Source organism: Choloepus didactylus, chromosome 16, assembly GCF_015220235.1.
Source record: "Choloepus didactylus isolate mChoDid1 chromosome 16, mChoDid1.pri, whole genome shotgun sequence".
In the NCBI taxonomy this organism is placed as follows: domain Eukaryota; kingdom Metazoa; phylum Chordata; class Mammalia; order Pilosa; family Megalonychidae; genus Choloepus; species Choloepus didactylus.
In genome coordinates this window covers 7766038-7786499 of record NC_051322.1, presented here as the reverse complement: position 1 = coordinate 7786499, position 20462 = coordinate 7766038, and the positions used below count along the sequence as shown (strand labels likewise).

Sequence of the window (20462 nt, the reverse complement as noted above, 5' to 3'; positions counted from 1 at the left end):
GACTTCTCCTTCTGCTACCTGTCAGAGAAAACTCCCCATTTTTAAAGTGCGTGTGTGATTAGATTAGGCTCACCCAGATAACCTCCCCTTCGATTAACAACAAGTCCACTTACTGGTAACCTAATTGCACCAGCAAAATCCCTTTTGCCGTGCAACAAAATCAGTGTTGCAATATCATATTCACAGTCCCAGGGATTAGGGCTGGAAGTCTTGGTGCTGTCTTAAGATTCTGTCTACCACAGCTGTGTGCGTCATAAAGTTAACTTTAACACAACTTCACTGTAAAAGATTATCAACTTGTAAAAAAAAAAAAAAAAAAAAAAAAAGATTATCAACTTGTTATAATTGTCAAATTTTTATGCTTATTTTATTCTGATTTGATTCAAACTATTTTTGAGTAGGTAAATAACAATTAGAAAGTAATCTGAAGTATTAAAGGGTGGGCAAATATTAAAAGCTAGAGTGTTATTCTTCCAAGACCTTAGTCATTACACAAATCACTTTCATCTGTACATTCTCAAAACTCCTTTCAATCTATTTCTTTTCCTATCTCAGTAAATTATCACCCCCTAACAGTGTGGTTTTGTGACATCATTCTGGGCTGGGAGTCAGGAGAAAACAATTTGGTTCCAGCTGAGTTGCTGGTTGCTAATGAGCCAAACGTTTGTGTAAACCCCTTACCATACATTCATGGAGTTTTGGTTTTGAAAGGACTCTAAAATATCTATGCCAAGAAATTACTTGATTTTTAAATTATTATACAAAATCCCTGCCACACTCCACTCGGATTCTTCCTGAAGGATGTCACTTGATCTTTGGACAGCTCCATTATTTAAAAACACACAAACAACAACAGAAAACTTTCTTATACTTAATCCAAAACTATATCCCTCTAGTTTCAAAGATTCAAATTTTTGCAGCAGTTAAAACCATGCAGAGTAAGTGTTAAGGTGTCATTTCTCTTTCATCTGACAGTTCTTCAAAGGTTTGAAGATTGCTACCATGTCCTTTCTTCTAGATACAAACCGTTAATGTTTTCCCACAAGTTTTAATAGAAGGACAGACATTCAGCTTGGCACTGAGTCTCTAAAGATAAAGAAGGTCCCAGCCTTCCCAGAATCAACATTCAATAGTTACCATGATTTATTCCCTCAATATTCTATTCTGGTGGCTATTTTCTGGAGCAGACTCAGAATTGGACACCACACCCTTCCATATCTTACTCTAGAACCCACATGCACACCGTAATTATGCTTACAGAGGCACATTTTGCACCCCACTGTTAACCTTGTAGGATCTCACTTTCCTAGCTCGGCTTATTCATCTGTTAAATGAGCTAATCAGTACCAGAATTTTACCAAAGATTTCTAACGTCCTTTTTGGAGCCAGTATTCCAAATACTGAGAATTCATTACATTCTAATTAAAAATCTATATTACATTCTAATTAAAAATTCAAGTACAATTTATATTCTGTTCTCAAAGTATCAGTATTATATTTTCTATTTGTCAAAAGGCTGATAAACTATGTATAACTTACATGAATTTTAACAGAACCCAAGAAAACTACTTAGAACTTTCATTGTGTGATATGACTCAGTGATCAGTTATCATTGAGACATTCACCATGAGCCATTTTAGTTTGAGCTATGCTTTGATAGTTTGTTCTCATAAGCTGCTAGGAACTCTATAAAATTACTAGGCCCACATATGCTGTCATCTCCAGTTCTTGCTTTTCTCCACAGTTATTCAAAGCTACTTCCTAACCTATAACCTTTCATTGAACAGAGAAAGCCTGTTCAGCTCTGCAGGCAGCTTCCCCTTTGGGTCACAGAATGCCAAATTCTGTAACAGACAGGTACACTTGGCATCGTTGTCCCGGGATTGTACAAAGACGGCCTGTTTACCAGCTGGAAGGAAAGGGTGTGCATTTACACGCTCTAGAAACCCTCTCTTTAAAGCTGCAGTGACAATCATCCTTGTTACGGCAGTCAGGTGGGGCTCACAAGTTTCCTGTGGATAAAAGGTGTTTAAAAAGTCTTTTGTTCATAGAGTTCAATAAAAACGGATGACTCTCACATGTAAATCCATAAATCACGTAAGAGAGCATAATAAACTGCAATTCAGCACTGTTCTAATCAAGTAAATGGGTATTTGCAGTTTGATGTCACCGATAGCCTTTGATGAGGAAACGAACTTTTCCAAAAATTTGCTCAGATGCAAAGACACCTAAAAGCCCTCAAAGCTGGAACCTAGACAAGGGCCTCTGAAACTGGGGAACTGGAGGCTGTACGCAAACACCAGAGAGACGTTCAAGGGAAAATCAAATGAAGAAAGACAAAAATACATCCTGAAATGCCAACTCCTGCAAAGGTGGTGCTTCCTTCCCCTCACCGGGAATATTCGGTCACCACATTCCACTGAATCTACCTTTAATATTTCTTTCATCTTTCTACCATCATAACGTAGTACAAGTCACATGGATTGTGGCCACACTTCCTATTTAGTCTTCTGCTTGCAGTGTTAACTCCTTTTTTCCTTTCTTCACAGGAAAAGTCATTTTCCTACAACGCAAATCTGATCACATCCCTTTCCTGCTTCCAGCCCTCCCATATACAGGTCGATCCCCTCAGGGAGGCTGCTCCCCACCCCTCCCCACCCATGCTCTCTTTATTTGGCTTTTATTTGGTCACGTGTGATGGCTTTAATTCATGAAAAAGCAGACTCTGGTGTGATTCCATGACTGCATGGGGAATGCCGCCCCCCCCTGGAAACCCACCCACCTTGTCCACCTGCCGATATTCCTCACTGAGATGAAACTGAGCCCTCGCTGCTACCTGATGCTTTCTTTGACTGACCTTGCCAATGCACATACTCTTTTCCATCACTCTTATTGCACCTTATAAATACCTCAATGATCTTGCCTTACTGAATTGAATTATTTGTCCAAGAGCTAAACTGTACACCTGCAGACAGGGGCAGCATGCTTTTTCACTGCTCCAGCTCTAGCTTACAGCATGGTGCATGGCACTTTATAGGGTCCCTAAATTAATTAATTAAAGAATAAGAAGTTTCAACCTCAATAAAATGCCAACTGCAAATCTAATAAGTCAGTAACATATGGTCATAACTGTACTCTATGACTGAGAAATGAGAATAAAAGGAGGAGAATAGGAAAATAATCAACACTTACACCAGTAATAAATACTGGCACAAAATTACTCATCCCCACATTTCTTAGGATATATCCATAATAGGATGAGTTATCATTGTTCTAAAGAAGTATTTCCAGAATGGTGACCCAAGTTTGAATCTGGCCTGCGGTACATTTAATGCAGTCCATATGACACTTCTGATTTTCTTGCATTGCCAATATTTAAAAATCAAGAGCATTCACATAAACTATAGACTTCTAGTTTACTAGGAAAAAAAAGGGGAGATGTGGTAATTCTGAACACACAATTCTCATAACAAGCCCCCAAAGGAGCTTAGTAGGCAATTAAGCCGTGTCTGTCTCCTTTGGATGGCCTAGTTCTCGTCCACCACTGTCCCCAGTTTCATCATACATTCATTTTATTTGCCAGAGATACCTGAGTCTGTAAGGCCTGGGTGACTTCTTCCATACATATAATTTTAAGAAAATGCAGATATTGACAAAAAGGGCATAAAGGTCATGAAACTTAGAACCATGGCTTAAATATAACATTTCAACTCACTTTTCAAACCTATGGGCTCACTTCAGAGGCTCTTGTCCTGGTTATCAAATAATCTCTTCAGCACACTCTTCGGGGAAAGTTTCCTCGAAGAGGGGAGGACAAGTTGCATTTCAAAACCCAAATACCAGCTTGGGTTTGCCCTCTGAAATGGATTAAGCAGGTCCAACTGGTTGAAAGGAACACATGCCACAGGCACTTTTCCTGATCGTTCTCAAATCTGGGTTTCACCTTGAGACTGACCTTGGATTGCGGAGGTGCGCGGATGTACCACTTGCAGTCCACGGCCTCGCTCGCAGAAGCTTTGCCTTCCTTCATGATTTGTACAGACTCCACAATTCCTTCAGGGCCGCTCATCTCAAACTCACAGGCTAGATAACAGAAGGCCAAACAAACACACAGAGATGCAGCTTGAATAATAAACCCAAAGTATATTTCACAGCAGAAAGCACAGGCCACCGAACGTGATTAAATATCTATTTTACCAACCTGGTAATGGTTTCAAAACTCCAAGGTCCTTAAAGTCAGGATCTTAAAAATTGAGAAAAAGACAATTAGTCCTATCCTGCATTTGTGACTTAAAATGATATTGAGTAATTTCCCATTAAATTTATTCAGGATCCCACCTAAGAAAACACATTAGGGGAAATTAAACAGTTAAAGAAATAGTGATAGGACCGAAACATCGATTTATGTAACATAGTATTCCCACAGGATTGTTCTCAATAGGTAAGAAGCCATTTTCAAAAACCTTCCAATGTCGTTCCTTCATCTTATCATCAAATAAAATTTTTGGTCATTAATCCATGGCTGCATAATACATGTTTTTGTAAAATGTATCCATGGGTAAATCAACATTTGGATAAACTTCTGTCTGTTCTAGATATGATTATTTTGTTTGATTCAAAAGATTCTGTAAATGGTTGAAATACAATTTTCAACTGAGATACTGGAAGCACAAAGTGAAGATGTAAAATCTAGGGCTAGTTACATTCCTCCAACTGACTTCATTGTTTCCCTCACCTCTTCTTTCTTAACGTTTCATACCATACCAGCTTTCAAAGCATTCCTCAGGATATTGCTTTGCCAACTCAAACCTACTCCCTCCCCTGTTTTTCTCTCAACCTCACCCCGGGTTCAGGAATCTGTGCTCTGCTCAGCTGTGCCCTTCAGGGAGGCTTGCTGCACCGGGAGCCTCACAGGCGTCCCAATTTGTCATAAACCACAAATGGTAGTCTTGTCCCCATTTCCTGGAACTGATTTTGGCACAGGTATACGTATGCAGCCAAAGAAATATAAAGGTAAGCCTGTTGGAGGGCTCTGGAAAAGTTTTCTCCGTCTGAAACAGAGACACAAGACCATCCTAGGTTTTCTGGCTTGCATGGCAGTCCCGTTTGCAGTAGACCCCTTGGAGTCATGCGCAGTGGCCGTCTTGTCCCGCGAGGGGTGTACTGTAAGGCAATGCTCGCTGGGATGTTGGTGGAACCTGTGCTGGAGTGGTCCTTCTCTGGGCTTCCTGCTCTTTGAAACATTACATGTCCATATGGACTCAGTGACTTTGAATTGGATGTTCCTCCACCTGAGGGTGGAGGCACCGATGACAAGGACTCTTATCCTGGAGACGGTATCCAATTTAACAGATGACCACGACACTCAGTTTGTTCTTACAACTAGCTATAAATTAAAAGTCAGATCGTTAGAAATAGTTTGTGAGACACCATTCCACCATGGTCTAGGACTGAAATGTGAATGGGAAGCCCTATTTCTGGAAGGAATTTCTGGATAGTGAGACTGTGCTGCTTGCTTGAATTGCTTAGAGTGTGTTTCTAAGTGTGCCACTTAGCGTGTTTGTGCATGGATGCACCGAATCTATGGGCTGTCGTATTAGTTTAGTTACACATTTATTTGTTTATTTTTTTTGCCAGCGATATAACTGATCTGTTGAAAATGAAAGGCCTGTCTCCCTGTGCTACAAGCCAGCTACATCAGCTACTATGAGTTATTTTAGCACAGGCCACAATTCGAATGTGTCACTACATTTTGAATTAAGACACAAAATTCCTTTGCATAACTATTTTGAAAAACAATTCTTCTACCTTTTTGGAAAAAAAGAAAAAAATATCTGTGTGCAATTCCCATGAAAGAAGCAGAAATGAGGATGTTCATGGTCAAATTGGATGAGGATATCTCCTAATAGGGATTCTTTTTCTTCATCTAAATCTATGAATATTTGGCTATTTTTTCCATAATTATGTTCTTAACTGCTGTGTGCAAGAATAGAATTATGTTTTGTGTAGGACTAATCAGATTACTTGTTAGCATTTAGCAGTCTTTTTGATATTGAAGAGATCCACCCATATTTTGCTTATTTTACAGCAAGCTTCCTCACCAGTTATCTAGATACTTTATTGTTCATTATATCCGTTTTACTATTTTGCATAATGTTTAATTACATTCATTATTATCACTCATTATCTCCTTGTTCATTAGACTGTCTCAGCCTTCCATGGCTGTACTTATGATGGCTGTGGAAGTGTAGTTGGTATTCTATTTTCTAGTTTGAAGGCTAACGTTTGTCATTTTTATAACTCGTGCCAGACAACTTTGAGAGAAATGGCAGTTCTGGGAATTGAAAATTCATTTTTGTCTTTGTATTAATGGTGAGAGCACTGGTGGTTAAAAACAAAACAAAACAAAAAGAACTTCTTTAAGGAAAAAATAGAGTGTTTCTGCAATTCTTTTTGAATTAGTCACCAGTAATATTATAGTAACATAGACCCACAGAACCTGCAAAAACAAACAACAAAATCATAAAAAAAAAGAAAAGGCAGCATATATTGAATTTTAAGAATATCAAGATTGATTTATTGCCCAAGCATCTATAGGGGCACTGGCATATTATGCAGAAGCACGATAAGGTTGGATTTATTAACTAGACTTCCACTCTGGATCTTCCCAAATCTATGCTCCACTGAGCAAGCTAAATCAACTTTTAAAAAATACAAATCAAATCATGATACTCACTTGGCTTTCCAATGCCCTTGGAATGAAACCACAACTCTGTCCTGGATGCTAACTCCTGATCACCCACCCAAGGAGACCCCAAGCTGCCCCCCCTCCCCTCCCCTCTCCAGCCAAGCAATCCTCTTCCTTCCCAGCCCTTCAATACTTTTTGCTCAGTCTGCAATGCCCTTTCCCCAGGTCTTTGCATAGCTGCATCTTTTTCATTCTTCTGTTGTCAGCCTAAATACTTTCTTTTCCAAAAGCCTCACTTTCCGCCCTCACTAAAGTAGCATTGCCTCACATTTTCGTCTCTCCTTTAGTGGTTCTGATCACAATTTATAATCATTTTGCTATGCTGTTTGTTTACTTTGATATCAACATCTACTCTGACTACACCTGCAAAGTAAGCTCTAGGAGGGCCTTTATCTCTCTCCTTTCTCTCCCAAGGATCCAGAACAGCATAAGGGCATAGGAGGTGCACAATCAATGCTACTGAATGAAATGTAACATAGTCCTATGTTAATACAAAGATACAGCTACTTTGCCACAAGTTGCTTTCACATATTATTGATGGATTTGCATCACTTTACATTTACTTCTTTCCGATCCAGTTCTCACAGTAAATACATAAAATTAGACAGTTCATTGGAGACTGGCCGCCTGTTTGCCAAACCCATTTCTCTTTCTTCCAAGGCACAGGGCTAGCCTGTGTTTGCCAGTGTATCTTGCAATTCCCAGTAGCCATGTAACCAAGCTCTGGCCAGTGAAACGTGGACAAACAGGTTGAACTTTCCTTGAAGGCTGGAATCGTAAAAGCTCCTTGAAAAATCTCTCTCTCTTCCATGGTCAACCTCACAAGTCATATATTGAAAAGGTTGAACTCCACCAACCTGAATTCCTAAATGAATAGGTGGAGCACAGCCTCTTCCTTGCCTCTGCTTAATGCTTTACATAAGCAAGAAATAAATTCCAATTATGTGCAATTACTGAGATTTGGGGATTTTTATGTTATTGCATCTGTTATTCCCTTAACTCAGAAGTCCCAAACTATGGTCAGATCAGGGAACCCCCTGGAATCCCTGAGGCCCTTTCATGGGGTTGAAAGGTCAAACTATCTTCATCCTAATACTAAAATGTTATTTGTCCTCTTCACTCTCATTGTCTCCAGAACATATGGCAGAGTTTTCCAGATCCCATATGGCATCCTTCCTCTTAGGGCTAATGAAGGATTTGCTTGTGTACTGTTGAATTTTCATGAATACTCTAAAGTAGTGTGTTTAGGGTATAATGAGGTGTTCTTTGAAAGAACACCTCAACTTGTTCTGTGATTTTACTGAGCATTTACAAGCTATCTTCAGTTTTCCCTGCTATAATCCCTATAACCCCAGTTTTGTACAGCGCATTATTTTGAAATTGCAAATTTCCCTTAAGCCTTCATGGAAACACAAAAAGAATTAAGTACATTTTCTGTCTCATTTTGTAATTACTTATATATTTTTCTAATTTAAAAACTTCTAAAATTTAAAATTTCATATAAAACTGTTATTATGGAATTTAATAAAGTTTCCCCTTAAATAAAAGAAAATATGCTCATAATATATTTTTCTTAGATTGAAGGGTGGACATTTGTCTTAGGAAAGGGAGGCTAAAAGAATCACTTTCGCAACCACAGCTACAAGTCTATGTCTAAAGTTGAGAAAAAATATAAAAATGATGTTATCACAGAGGTGTCTCACTTATGGAAGGGAGGAATCTGCTCCAAATATAAGTTGGAAAAAACATACCTAAAAATGAAAACATGACAAATGTAGTATATTGAAAAATGTGGCTGGTCTTTGTCCCCAATTCCTGGGGCAGCAACCTCTTAAACTTTTAAATTTCCTGGGATAGGAGTGTCTTTTGTTATTTGCGGTGGACCCAGGACCATACCTGATGGCTCATATGCTAATGAGATGCCACACCTGCAGCCACACCAGGGAGATCAACCATAGGACTGGGTTGGGCTTTGAGCCGAGTCACATGAGCCCACCTCCCCAACTCTGGAGGGAATGTAGGGGCAGGGCTGTAGATTGGGTTCAACCATGTGGACATGGATTCTATCAATCATGACTACCTAATGCACCTCAAATAAAGTCGTGACACTGGAAGCTCCCATGAGCCTCCACGAATGGTATGATACATCTCTGTGCCCAAAAGGTGACACATTCTGACTCCACGGGGAGAGGACCCAGAAGCTTGCATTTCAGACCCTCCCAGATTTCGCCCTGTGCTTCTCTTCTTTTGGTTTCTTCTTATTTGCTTCCTTTTACTATAATAAAATAATAATTTTAAGTATAGATAGCACTGTCAGTGAATTCCATGAGTCATTCTAACAAATTAACAAGCCCAAGGGGGTGGTGGGAACCCCGAATTTGCAGCCAGTTGGTCAGAGGGTAAGTGGCCTGGGCCCCTGAACTTGTGACTGGTGCCCGATCCTCTGTCCGGGTCTGGTCTAACTGTGGATAGTCAGAGTCAGAACTGAATTGGATTTGCAGTTGTTGTCAGAAGGTGCTGCAAGCTGTGGTAGAAGTGATAGTCTTGGAAAATCATACCAAAACTCTCTTCCCTTCAGCTTTAAACATGTTAATGAGTTACCTTCTTGTGCTTTAGGCAGCAAAACATTTTCTAATTTTATTTTGACAGTTGGCAGCATTATTTGGAGATAAATAATCGAGGTTTATTTTTTAAGTATTGAACATTTTAAATGTAAACATGATTAGCTCTTTAAAATCCCAAAATCATCTGTTACACTTTTCAAACTAGAAATGAAAAAGTCACCGAAGCATCTTGCAGAGTGAGCTGGCGTGTTGCACTGGCTGGGGAAGCACACGCGGTGACAGTGGCTGATCCAGCCACGCAGTGTCGCTGCTGCTGAATGCCTACCAGGTGGAAAGTCAGTAACGTAAATCAGGACACTGCCACTTTCCAGTCATCTGATTGATTTAACTTTAAAGAAGAAGACAAAATTAATATCTTGGGTGCTGAATTTTACTTTCGCCTCACAAACATGAATTTTCAGACATGACTGGTCTTAATTACTTTATTTGTATGTGTTTGATAATTAATCCATGATGACTCTGGTCCCATTTGAATAAACAAAGACTCTATTTTTATATGAATGCTTGGCAACAAATGCAAATAGCACTGAAATATTCAAAGTGTTGAGTGACTTTTGGATCATATGGCTTATCTTATACCAGATCACCTGTGTCGACACGTGCAGCGATGGCACAAAAACAACGGTGATAAAACTGATGATGCCTTAGCAGGAATCCAAGCAGAGGCCCCAAATCGGACCAGTTAGTATTCATTGTTTAATTAGTTATCATGCATTTGCAAGGGGAAAAAAATGGCTTTCCTTAACTATCTCCTATATAAAACACTACAAATTATTATTATGTTTTTAAATCTCAACTCTTGAGTACATGTCTCTTTAATATTCAATAGGATGAAGCGTTAAGTATCCATAAGGCATTTCTGTTGCAGGTTGAATTGTGTGAAGGTTTCCTTGAGACAAAGCACCTTAGTAATGCTAAGTTGCAAGCTGAACTATCCGTTTTTTTATGGAACATCATTTTTGTTTGAAAGACATTATCATTAATCATATTTGGTTATTTGGCAGACATTTTCTCAAAAATAAACAAAATAAATCTGTTCACTTTAAGGACAACAACTGACAATATTTGTTGCCAAATGACAAAATTCAAGCTTCAAGCAAAGGACAATGTATCTGCAATGATGCCCTTGACAGCTTCCCAATACTTAGCGACTTTTTAAATGAGCTTGTTGGTGATGTGAACAAATAAGATTTTTCTATTGAATAACAAAATGTGTCAACAATAGGAAGATCTTTGTTATTCAGCGATCCCATATCTGCCAAATGAACAATGCAGGATGTTATACAATCATGCAGGGGTAAAAGGACCATTTGAAGAGCAAAAGAGAATGACGGATGATAATGGACCAGAATATGAAAAATTCTAGGAAATAGGTTTGCATTCTCCATTGCAACTAACCTTTAGGAAACTATCACCTGACTATCACTTATTGAGGTTTGGTGTGATATCAAAGAACAGCGGCCATTACTTGAGAAGACTTAAAGTTCTCGTCCCTTTTCCAACTACCTATCTCTGGATTTTTCTGCAAATACCTCAATGAAATGTGCAGCAGATTTAATGCAGAAGCAGATATGAGAATCCAATTGTCCTCTAATAAACCAGACATTAGTTAGATTTGCAAAAAATGTGAAATAATGCCATAGTTCTCATTAATATTTAATGTATATTAATATTTTAATATTAAGCAGATGTTTCATAAAATATGGTTAACATGTAATTGGTTTGCGTTAACATGTAATTGGTTTATTATTTGTATTTTACATAAATGAACATATAGGTATTTAAATTTTTGTCAGTTTAAAGGTCTAATATGATAAATATCAAATGAATATACAAGCCAGAGCACTTTGAGATCTTCAATAATTTTTGAGAGGACAAAGATTTTGAGACCAAAAGGTGTCAAATTAGAAGCACCTTCATTTGATAAATGAACAAAATGTGGGTTAAGCAACTTTTGAAAGACGCAATTTGTTTTGAACTGAGACCTAACTAGATCCACAGCTAGCTCTCTGGCTATGAGAAAAATCTTTCTGAGACATACTTTCCTTACCTAAAATAGGGATATTTTGGTGTAGGCTTTTACAGTTCAAATATGCCATTATATTGCAAAATACACTCATATTCCTAGAATGCAACAGTTAATGGATAAATGTAATTGCCTGGCCAAGCCATATAACTATTTCTACAAAACCTTCTGATTACAGAAATTCACTTTGATATGTTTGCAATGTACAGGTCAACTACTTGAAGGCTATTCTTACAGAAATTTAATCAATATTTCCCCAAGTTTCCATACTCCTAGAATTACCAAGTTATACCATTCATCAACATAACTCTTCTTACTCACAAGTAGATATTGAAAGCAACATTAGACAATACATTTGGTATTTCTAGACTTACCTAATAATCGCTACGCTTTGGCTTTGGGTAACTGGTCAGAATTTTTTAATATCCCTGATATCGTTACATCAAATAAATCACATATAAAATGTGGGGGAACAAAGGTCATGTTACAGTGTTGTTTATATGTCTTCAAAAGCTTATGAAATAATCCAGCAGCAGTATTTCATGGCAAAACATTCATTAACTTGCCATGAAAAAAAAAGGCAAATATTTTGTCAGAAATTAGTATTTTTACTACAAAACAGAAAGCATGCTTTAGAATTAATCTTTTTAAGCATTCCACAATTTGCTTTGTTTATAACTACAATCCTCTAGATCTTTTCCAAAATACAAATGCATCAAATTTTTAGGAGGCACAAGGTTTCTCAAATAGTCTGAAAGAAAAAACAAGAATAAAAGTTTGACATTTGTTTATATAACCAAAACTGAAACAAAGATTGTTTTTCTCATTTTAATGTACAATTTACTCTTATTTGGGTAGACAACACGGTAACAGCTAATGCTTCTGTAAAAACGAACATGCACTTTAAGTACAGTAACTTTATTCCTTACAATTTATGAGACAGATAATACCATGATGCTCATTTTACAGATGAGGGAACCTGAGGCATGGAGAGATTAAATCACTAGCCTAAAATTGCACAGTTATTAACTGTTAGAGCGTGAATTCCAGCTCAGGTAGTCTAACCCCAGAATGCAATGTTGTCATTTTCTAGGTATATCCATAAATATAATTGATGAACTTATATAAAACATTCCAAAAGCAGTAAACAGAAAATGATTTGCATATACCGAGAATACCTTTCAATCTACTGGGCAAGTCAGGACTTTCACTTGGTAATTATTCTCATTTCTCCCTTGAGTAGGGAGTGAGGGTGACTTTCAGACAACGATGAAACAAGTTTGGGGGCAGTGAGGGGCATGGGGAAAAATATGTTTGGGCATGATGTTAGACATATGATGAAAAAAATACAAATCTGTTTAAATATTTCAAAGATCAAGATGCATATAAGGAAGTAGGCATCTTTCATTTGCAGTAAGAAGGAATAATTAGAAAGTTAATGGTGAGATGTGCTACATGTTGCCAAGAGAAATGAGCATTTGTGGTGTGTGTTGGGGTAGAGGGCTTAGAATAAATTACCTATGAAGTGTCTTCCAACCTGGGTCCACTTATAAACTGTGTAGTAAAAATTCAAATTAGCAATTCTGTCCATGTGTGAACAATCACATGAAAATAAATCACTTATAGAAATGCATCGTATATAAAGATCTGGCTTCATTATTGGTTTTTTATTTGCCTGTGTGGAATCTGGATTGCAAATTATACTTCCCATGGATTCCTCATTCTGATCTTGGATATTCATTTAAACACTATATAAAGTAAAGCAGGTTTAAGACATTTAAACTAAATTACAAATACATGAAAAATATGGTGCTTTTCTAAATTAGGCATTGCAGCATCCTAACGGTGGGGCAGAGTATGCAAGATGATACATGGGGACAAGAGGGGTGGGGAAACCCCGGCTGCAGGCAGACATCCTCCGGGACGGATACTAGCAGGCAGAAGCCCCTAACCACCGGTTTTAGGAGATCCACTTGTCCCCTGAGATGATTTTTTTAAAATATTACTAATAAATAAAAAAGGATTCGGTTAGCAAAACAGGTGAACAAAGAGGGCTTTGATTTCAGGATTAAAGCAGAGGTCCAATTCCTCAAAAATGGGGTTAAGGTCGGAGCTTTAGGAAAGGTCAAAGCTGCAGAACAGTAGCTGCTTTTTGATGCTCAGTCGATGAGCATTACACTAGATTTCTATAATTCTGCCCATAACGAGGCAGCAGTGATTTCAGGGTCTGATATTGTGGGGCTGAGTTCTGCAGTGGAAATGATTTTACAGTAGGGGGACAGAAAAGAAGAATCTGAACTCTCCTTTTGTTTTTAAGTATTAAACTGTGATTACAGGACTAAGATTATGATGCGATGCAAACACGTTTCACGGAAAATCATATCACATCAGCCATTAACATCAGAGAGAAACTAGGTATATATGGTATTAAAAATGCCCATGGTATAAACTAAGTAACCACTACTGAGTTTTGAAATTTCTGTTAGCTTTTAAAATCAAGTTAATAGCAACAGATAAGTAAAATATTATTCAGACACTAAAAAATGAGCTTGAAGAGAGCTTTGCTGTTGTCAAGTGAAGCAATCATATTTTAGATAACAATAAACTGGAGGTCAGAAAATCTCTCACTCAGCTGAAGTCACAACTGTATTTGTGGTTTTTCCTGATTCCCAAATGGGAGAGAGAGAGGTGGGGAAAGCCTGTAATAAGCAAATCCAGTTTATAAAAAGATGGGCAATTTTATTAAAATTACTTATTGTTTGAATCTTGTCTTATTCCTTTATTCAACCAATATTTTTAGACACTTGCTTTGTTTTAGGTTTGCTGATGGATTCGGCATGGGAAGTAAGTGAAAGAGAAAAGAAAAAACAGGGAAGAGTATTAATTCTCTTATTTCAAAGAACAAATAGAATCCACGAGTTAGGAAGTTATTCAACTTCCAGTTCCCCAATCTTTAAACTCATCTAGTCTTACCTGTTTACCATCAGTCTCTGAAAAATCTCTCCTCTCTAGAGCTAAAGCTCCATTTGTTCTCTGGATTCCCTATCTTTGTAGGTGTTACCACATCAGTTATCTTACTCACCAGCATTTCCAACCTATTAACATTCTACTTTCTACCTCCTTACAGATGATAACTATGCTAAGGCCTCTTCTCACCTAAAAACAAACTAAAGACTCTTTCTTTACTCTATTCTCTGTGTCTCTATCATCTTAATTTTCTTCATTCATTTTCCAGGTAAAATTTCTTGCAGGAGAGGTCCATAATGGGTGTCCACTTCCTTGTCTCACCTTCGAAAGGCCTCGAATGCCTTGTGAAAAAGTCTTTATTGAAACAGCTCTTGCACTAATCTAACTTCCCACCTCAAGGGCCACTTTCCCATTTCCATCTTTCTTTGCCTCCGCAGTGTCTACAAATGTTGACCCCTTTCTTCCCACTTGTAATTGAAAGCCATGGTGTTTGTAGGTCTTGAAATCAGTTGACTGAAATTGAAATGTTTAAATAAAACTTCAAAATCAATGGCAAAAAAAAAAAATAATAATCTTGAGAGCTGCTGTACTAAAGTGTCTTGCATTATTACATTATTTTAAGAATCAAATTTATTTCATTCTTGTCTATAGGCTACATCACTCCAGTATAAAGTTTGTAATATTTTGAACCTCTCTTAAGGGTTTACTGTTTTCTCTAAGTACTGAGTTGGAAATTATTGCTTCCCGTTTTGAGTGCGTCTTCCTAAAGGCCTCAATGTGGGTATGTTACATGCTAGAACCACTTCTTTCTATTTTAGCATAATGTTTACTCATGTGTGAATGTAAGAAATAAAAACTCACAAGAACTACAGGAAAGAAGTTTGCAGGTCTTTTCAAATATTATTGATGCTTGCATGGCTTGAATGACATTTTTGCTTCCTTATATTTATTTAGTTTTAACATATGATGTTTCCTTATGATACCTGTATTCATATTTTAAATAAATTGAGGAAATATAACTAGTGTTTAATCAAATGATTTGCACAGAAGCTGGATTTTGCTAGTGTTCACACTAAATAGGTTTTGCAATGTGTATTTTTGACATATAGTCACAAGGCAGTAATACTGTAATATTGGGAAATGTGCATTTAGTATACAGAAGAGAGAAAAAAAATTGGGGGGTGGGGAGAAGAAATCGTAAGCAGACCAAAAAGAGACTGAAACAGAATGATAACAAGAAAAGAACTAGATTGTCCAAAAACCAGTGTTTGCTGCCTGCATATCATGATTTTTCCTGTAAGGGCAACCAGGGAAGTTCTTGATCAATTATTAGTAACACCTCTCCCCTGAATTCTCTTACATCACCCTCATGGACTCACCCTGGAAATACATCCTACATTACATGAAACCCCAAATAAATGAGTCCCTCTTCTGAACCATCTTCTCTGCTAGAATAGAAAAGCATTCTTCAGCATGCTACTAGAGGGCATTTCTTGCTGGCACTGTTAGTGGACAGATCGCCTCCACTGCCCTCCTCTTTCTCTTATATCCACTCACGTTTACTGATAGGCACAAAAAGGAATTAGTGATTGGGGAGAAGGAAGGAATTGAAGTGTTGAGAGCAGAAGTCTGGCCGGTAGTACGGGACTGCAACTGAGGTTTTATGCCCAGAAGGAGAGCAAGAAATGGCTTTTTGTGAGAAAGGTGTGAGGGTCAACCACACAGCTGTGGCCCGGTTTCACTGCAGGGGAGAACATCCCCGGCTCTGACACACCAAGACCTGATAGGGGTGGTGGCACCACCAGGTTGAGTGTGAGTGTGAGTGTGCATGGTTGGTGGGTGATTATCCTTTTTTCCATATTATCCTTTTCATCTCATTTATATTGCTGAAAAGTAAAAGAACAAAACATTTTACAAGAAAAAGGTATGTTTTCTCAACTTCATTTAAAAATATGAATGAGGAAAATTCCTATGTTGACAGCTACATACATACATTAAGGAAGCCCAAAAGCTGCCCCAGCTCTGCCAACGTGGCATCAAGGTGGGCTCTTCTGTCCTTCCAGTGAATTTGATGACCATGTACAAATCAGAATTTGAGCTTCCTGGGTAATAAATGGACTAAAACAACCTTAGTTCAAAAAATACCTGAAATATTACTGCTTCCGTCTACTCATTCACAAGCCCCACAGACACAGCTCCCCAGTCTAGTCTGCGCTTATTTTTATTAGCTGGGATTTAGCTTTGCAGTTAATGAGGAGTTTTTCTCACTTCTTCAAATGCCTGAGTTCAGCAAGAGAACTTCTGCGGAAGCCTCATTACATAGTTCTTACTGCATGTTTAAAACATGTAAATATTTCTAGAACCTGGTAAATGCCCAAAAAGCCATGTTTATCTTAATAAACAGTAACATAATGGGTACACAAAGCCCTTTTTGTGTAAATTTGTCTCAAAAATTTTGCCCAAACTGTGGATAATGGTTAAACTGAGCTAATCTAAGTAAGAATGAAGTTATTAAAAAAGCATCATGTCTCATGTCACAACCTGCATTCTAAGTTCTCCCCTTAGAAGGATGCAGCTCTCAGAGGCCTGAGGACCGAAAGAATCCTCTCTGATTGGCATCGTCCACCACCAAGTGGCCATGCCCCATGTGAAGTACACGGGAAGTAAACGATCACGTTTCACAATCCTGCCAACTCCATTTCTTGCTTTGTCTTTCTTCCTCTTGGTTCTCATTTTCACAAGTACTGGATGATTCAGAAGGTTGGCACAGGTGCCTGAAAGTATTTTTGTGAGCATTCCACTTGAACATATGCATGATCTAAGTCAGGTAGGTAGTTTTGGACCACACTTGGAGAAAGTTAGTCTAGAATTCCTTAAACCCCTCCAACATCTAAGAACGAAATATTTCTAGAACATGTAGCCTCCGTCTTGGGGAAGTGGGGAGAATCATAGACACTGGAGCCCCGACAGAATCTCGCAGGGTCCCTTTCATACCCAGATCTACCATCTCCTCAAGGGTGCTGAGGATCAATACCACCCCCAGCTTCTACTGAATATCATCGTAAATGTGCACTGAAATATGTCTTAGAATTTTTAACACTGCCATACCTATGTTTCTTTGCACTGGCATTCAAAAACTCTTCGAGTAATTGTCAAATGATGTTGCAGTGTAAAAGGACTTTGAAATGGCTTGTTTGCCCTTTTAGTGCAATTGAAGGGCTAGCTGTTTATTGAGACACCTGCTAAACCCACAGTCTGTTTGCTCATTTTTCCACTATTCAAATACCAGAGTACCTAAGGTTATTTCATTAAGAGGTGTGAAAATAATCCAGGGCTTCCCCAGAGTAATGGTGTAAAGCAATATAGGTCAATATCATAATTTTTAGATTCCGTTATGTTTGAAGGAAAGACTAGGTCTCTCTTGACTAGTCAGGGAATAAAATTGATGAGCTCCCTCCAGCCTTCTTCCCTTAGACTTTCCATTTTTCTCAGTCATTAGCCTTCTCCTTATTACCTGGGCTGAAAACTTCAAAAACAAAGTTAACTTGACTCCTTCCTCCCATTTGCTTTTCATCAGAAACATACAAAAAACTTGCAATTATTTCTCTGTAAAGCCTCTCACTTCTAGCCCCTCTTTCCATCTATCTCCTTGGTCCCAGCCTTCATCACCTCTGGAAGCAGAATCCCAACTTGTTGCTCTGCCCCAGACCCTGCATCCTCCAAGGCAGGCTGCCCACTCTCCCCACCCACACCTGAGTAGCTCACTCTTCCTCCTGCCCACGCTGCATGGCTCCACCTGTTTCCTTGATCCAAAGCCCTCGAATAATCTCTGGGACCTCATTCCATCAACAACCCCCTTTCTTTTATTCACTGCCCCCTTGTCTAAGGACAGCTTCCCCATCAACTCAGAAACTCTCTCACTTCCTGAGTCAAAAGAAATGTTCCCCCTCATGCTTCTAGTTGGAATAATTTAACTTCTTTCATTCTTGAAACTCTTTCTTTTGGATGCTTTGCATTGAAACTACCTTTCCTTTACTTCCTTAAATTCCTTAAATTTATCTTGGTACAAGATAAATGATTTAAAAAGTTTTTTATGGATTGAATGGCAAAGTAATTTGTTAAGGAATCCATGTATTTGGATTGAGATTTTTTTGACTCTTGGTACCCTCTCTCGGCTCTCATGTACTCCCATGCTTTCAGCATGGGTAGATGACTCCATGTCGACACTGTGGGGGAACTCAGCAGGAAGCCCTAAACACGCAAACACCAGTTAAGAAGATGTCAGTGCCTGTGAGGAGATGGCAGCAACACGACTGTAATCATAATTGTCATCCTGACCATCATCTTGATGAGGAACCCCTGTTTGCAGAACTCGGCTGGATGATCCACACGATACTTAAGTGGTGAAATAATTATATGAAAAGTGCATGATTATTCCCATTCAATGCACAAGAAAACTGAAGTTTAAGAAAGGTTAAACAGCTCACCCAAAGTCACAAAATTAGTCTTTGGGGAGGCAGCGTTTGAACCACAGCTGCGCTCTTTCCCAGGATTCCCCAGGGCTCCATAGATTTCCAAAACTGGCAGGAGCCTCACGCATGTCCAATCAGACATCTCTGCCCAGATATTTATTTCCCACCTCAGAATCCACAGGTCTGAAACCTCATTATCTATCCTCCAAAAGCTTCTCCAATTTTGATCAATGTCACCAGAGAATTTGAAGTTATCCAGGCTTTATGTTTCAGAAACTTTTGACTTCTCCCTCACTCTCTCACCACTGCATGTTGTACCTACCTCTTAATCACCAAGGCATGCAAATTTCTCTGTTAAATGTTCTTAAATATTTACTATTTTTATCTCAGTTCCCACTACTATTCCTTTAGTAATGCTGAGGAAAATAGTATGTTCTACCTGGTCTTCCCAATTTCAGACTCTCTCCTTTCCAACCCTTTCTCTCTGATGGATATTTTTAATGCTGTCAAATTCTTCAAAAACATGCAATTGTTGCAATAAATATAGAATAAAGTTCAAAGTTCTTAGGTACATTTTGCTATCGATCATTCAAGCCCCACATCCTGAAATTCTCTTGGAGTCAACAGTCCATTGAAAGCTCACAAGCCCAACATCACAGTCTATCCTCTATTATTCAAGGTAAAACCATCACCGTGGATGGCATGCTCTCCCTCAGGTAAGTACAGATGCAAATTCCCAATATCTCTAGGCACAATGATTTCTGTGTCCTCACGGATCCCAAGAGCCAGGGCCCCAGCATTTCAGCCCTTCCCTCACGACTGGCCTCCAACGATCATTGTTTACACGTCAGCTTTGGGGCCCTCCTTACATGGTTGAGTTCACTGGGAGTAAAACCAAGACTTTTACCAATGAGAAACTCAATTTAATTCTTCAAAAGTCTACTAGCTTTATTCCTCTCAACTGATATCTATACTTTAATACTGTACCTTAATAGGTGGCATATTAGGGATTATTAAATGGTGAGCATTCCAGGATCCCTTGGCAGATGAGAAAGATATTTGGGGCAATAATAAAGTTCCTAATAAATTACATTCGTAAACCAGTGGTACTCCAACTGTAGTGTGCATAGACATTTCTTGATGAGCACGTTCAAGATTCAGCTACCAGGACCAAATCTAAAATATTCTGTATCACTAGGACTAGATTTAGGTATGGTATATTAAGTACCCCAGGTTATAGGACCACAGTCTAATAGATTTAAATAAAACAAATTTTCTTCCATTAGCACTTTTACTCAAATAGTTCAAATAGTGACTTTAAATATTAGAATTAGTGTCACCGGCTACTTGGTCCTCCTTTTCTGTTGTCCGCGAGTGCCTCGGTCTGTTTCCATCCACAGCTGGGGAGACGTTAGGGCTAATGAAAAGGCCTGGCCAGACCTGAAACTGGGAAACCAGCAAAAAGCTGCTCCAGCTGCTTACTGGGGCAGGAACTCTCAGTGGCAGCGCCCCCCCTGCTTCCCAGGGTGGATAAATAATCCTCAGACAGGACAGAGCTGCCTCTCCTCTCCAACGAGAAGTGGGGCACAGGGAGGCCACCCCAGCACGAGCAGTCAGCCTCCCCA

At 38.7% G+C, this 20462-nt stretch overlaps 1 protein-coding gene across 1 annotated transcript in view; it reads right to left on the bottom strand.

Moving 5' to 3' along the window:
• Positions 1–20462, bottom strand: part of NETO1 (neuropilin and tolloid like 1) — a 109530-nt gene that overhangs the window by 34833 nt on the left and 54235 nt on the right. The window contains 2 exon segments of the mRNA XM_037806185.1: positions 3956–4083; positions 4202–4243. Of these exon segments, the coding sequence (XP_037662113.1) occupies positions 3956–4083; positions 4202–4243 (170 nt within the window).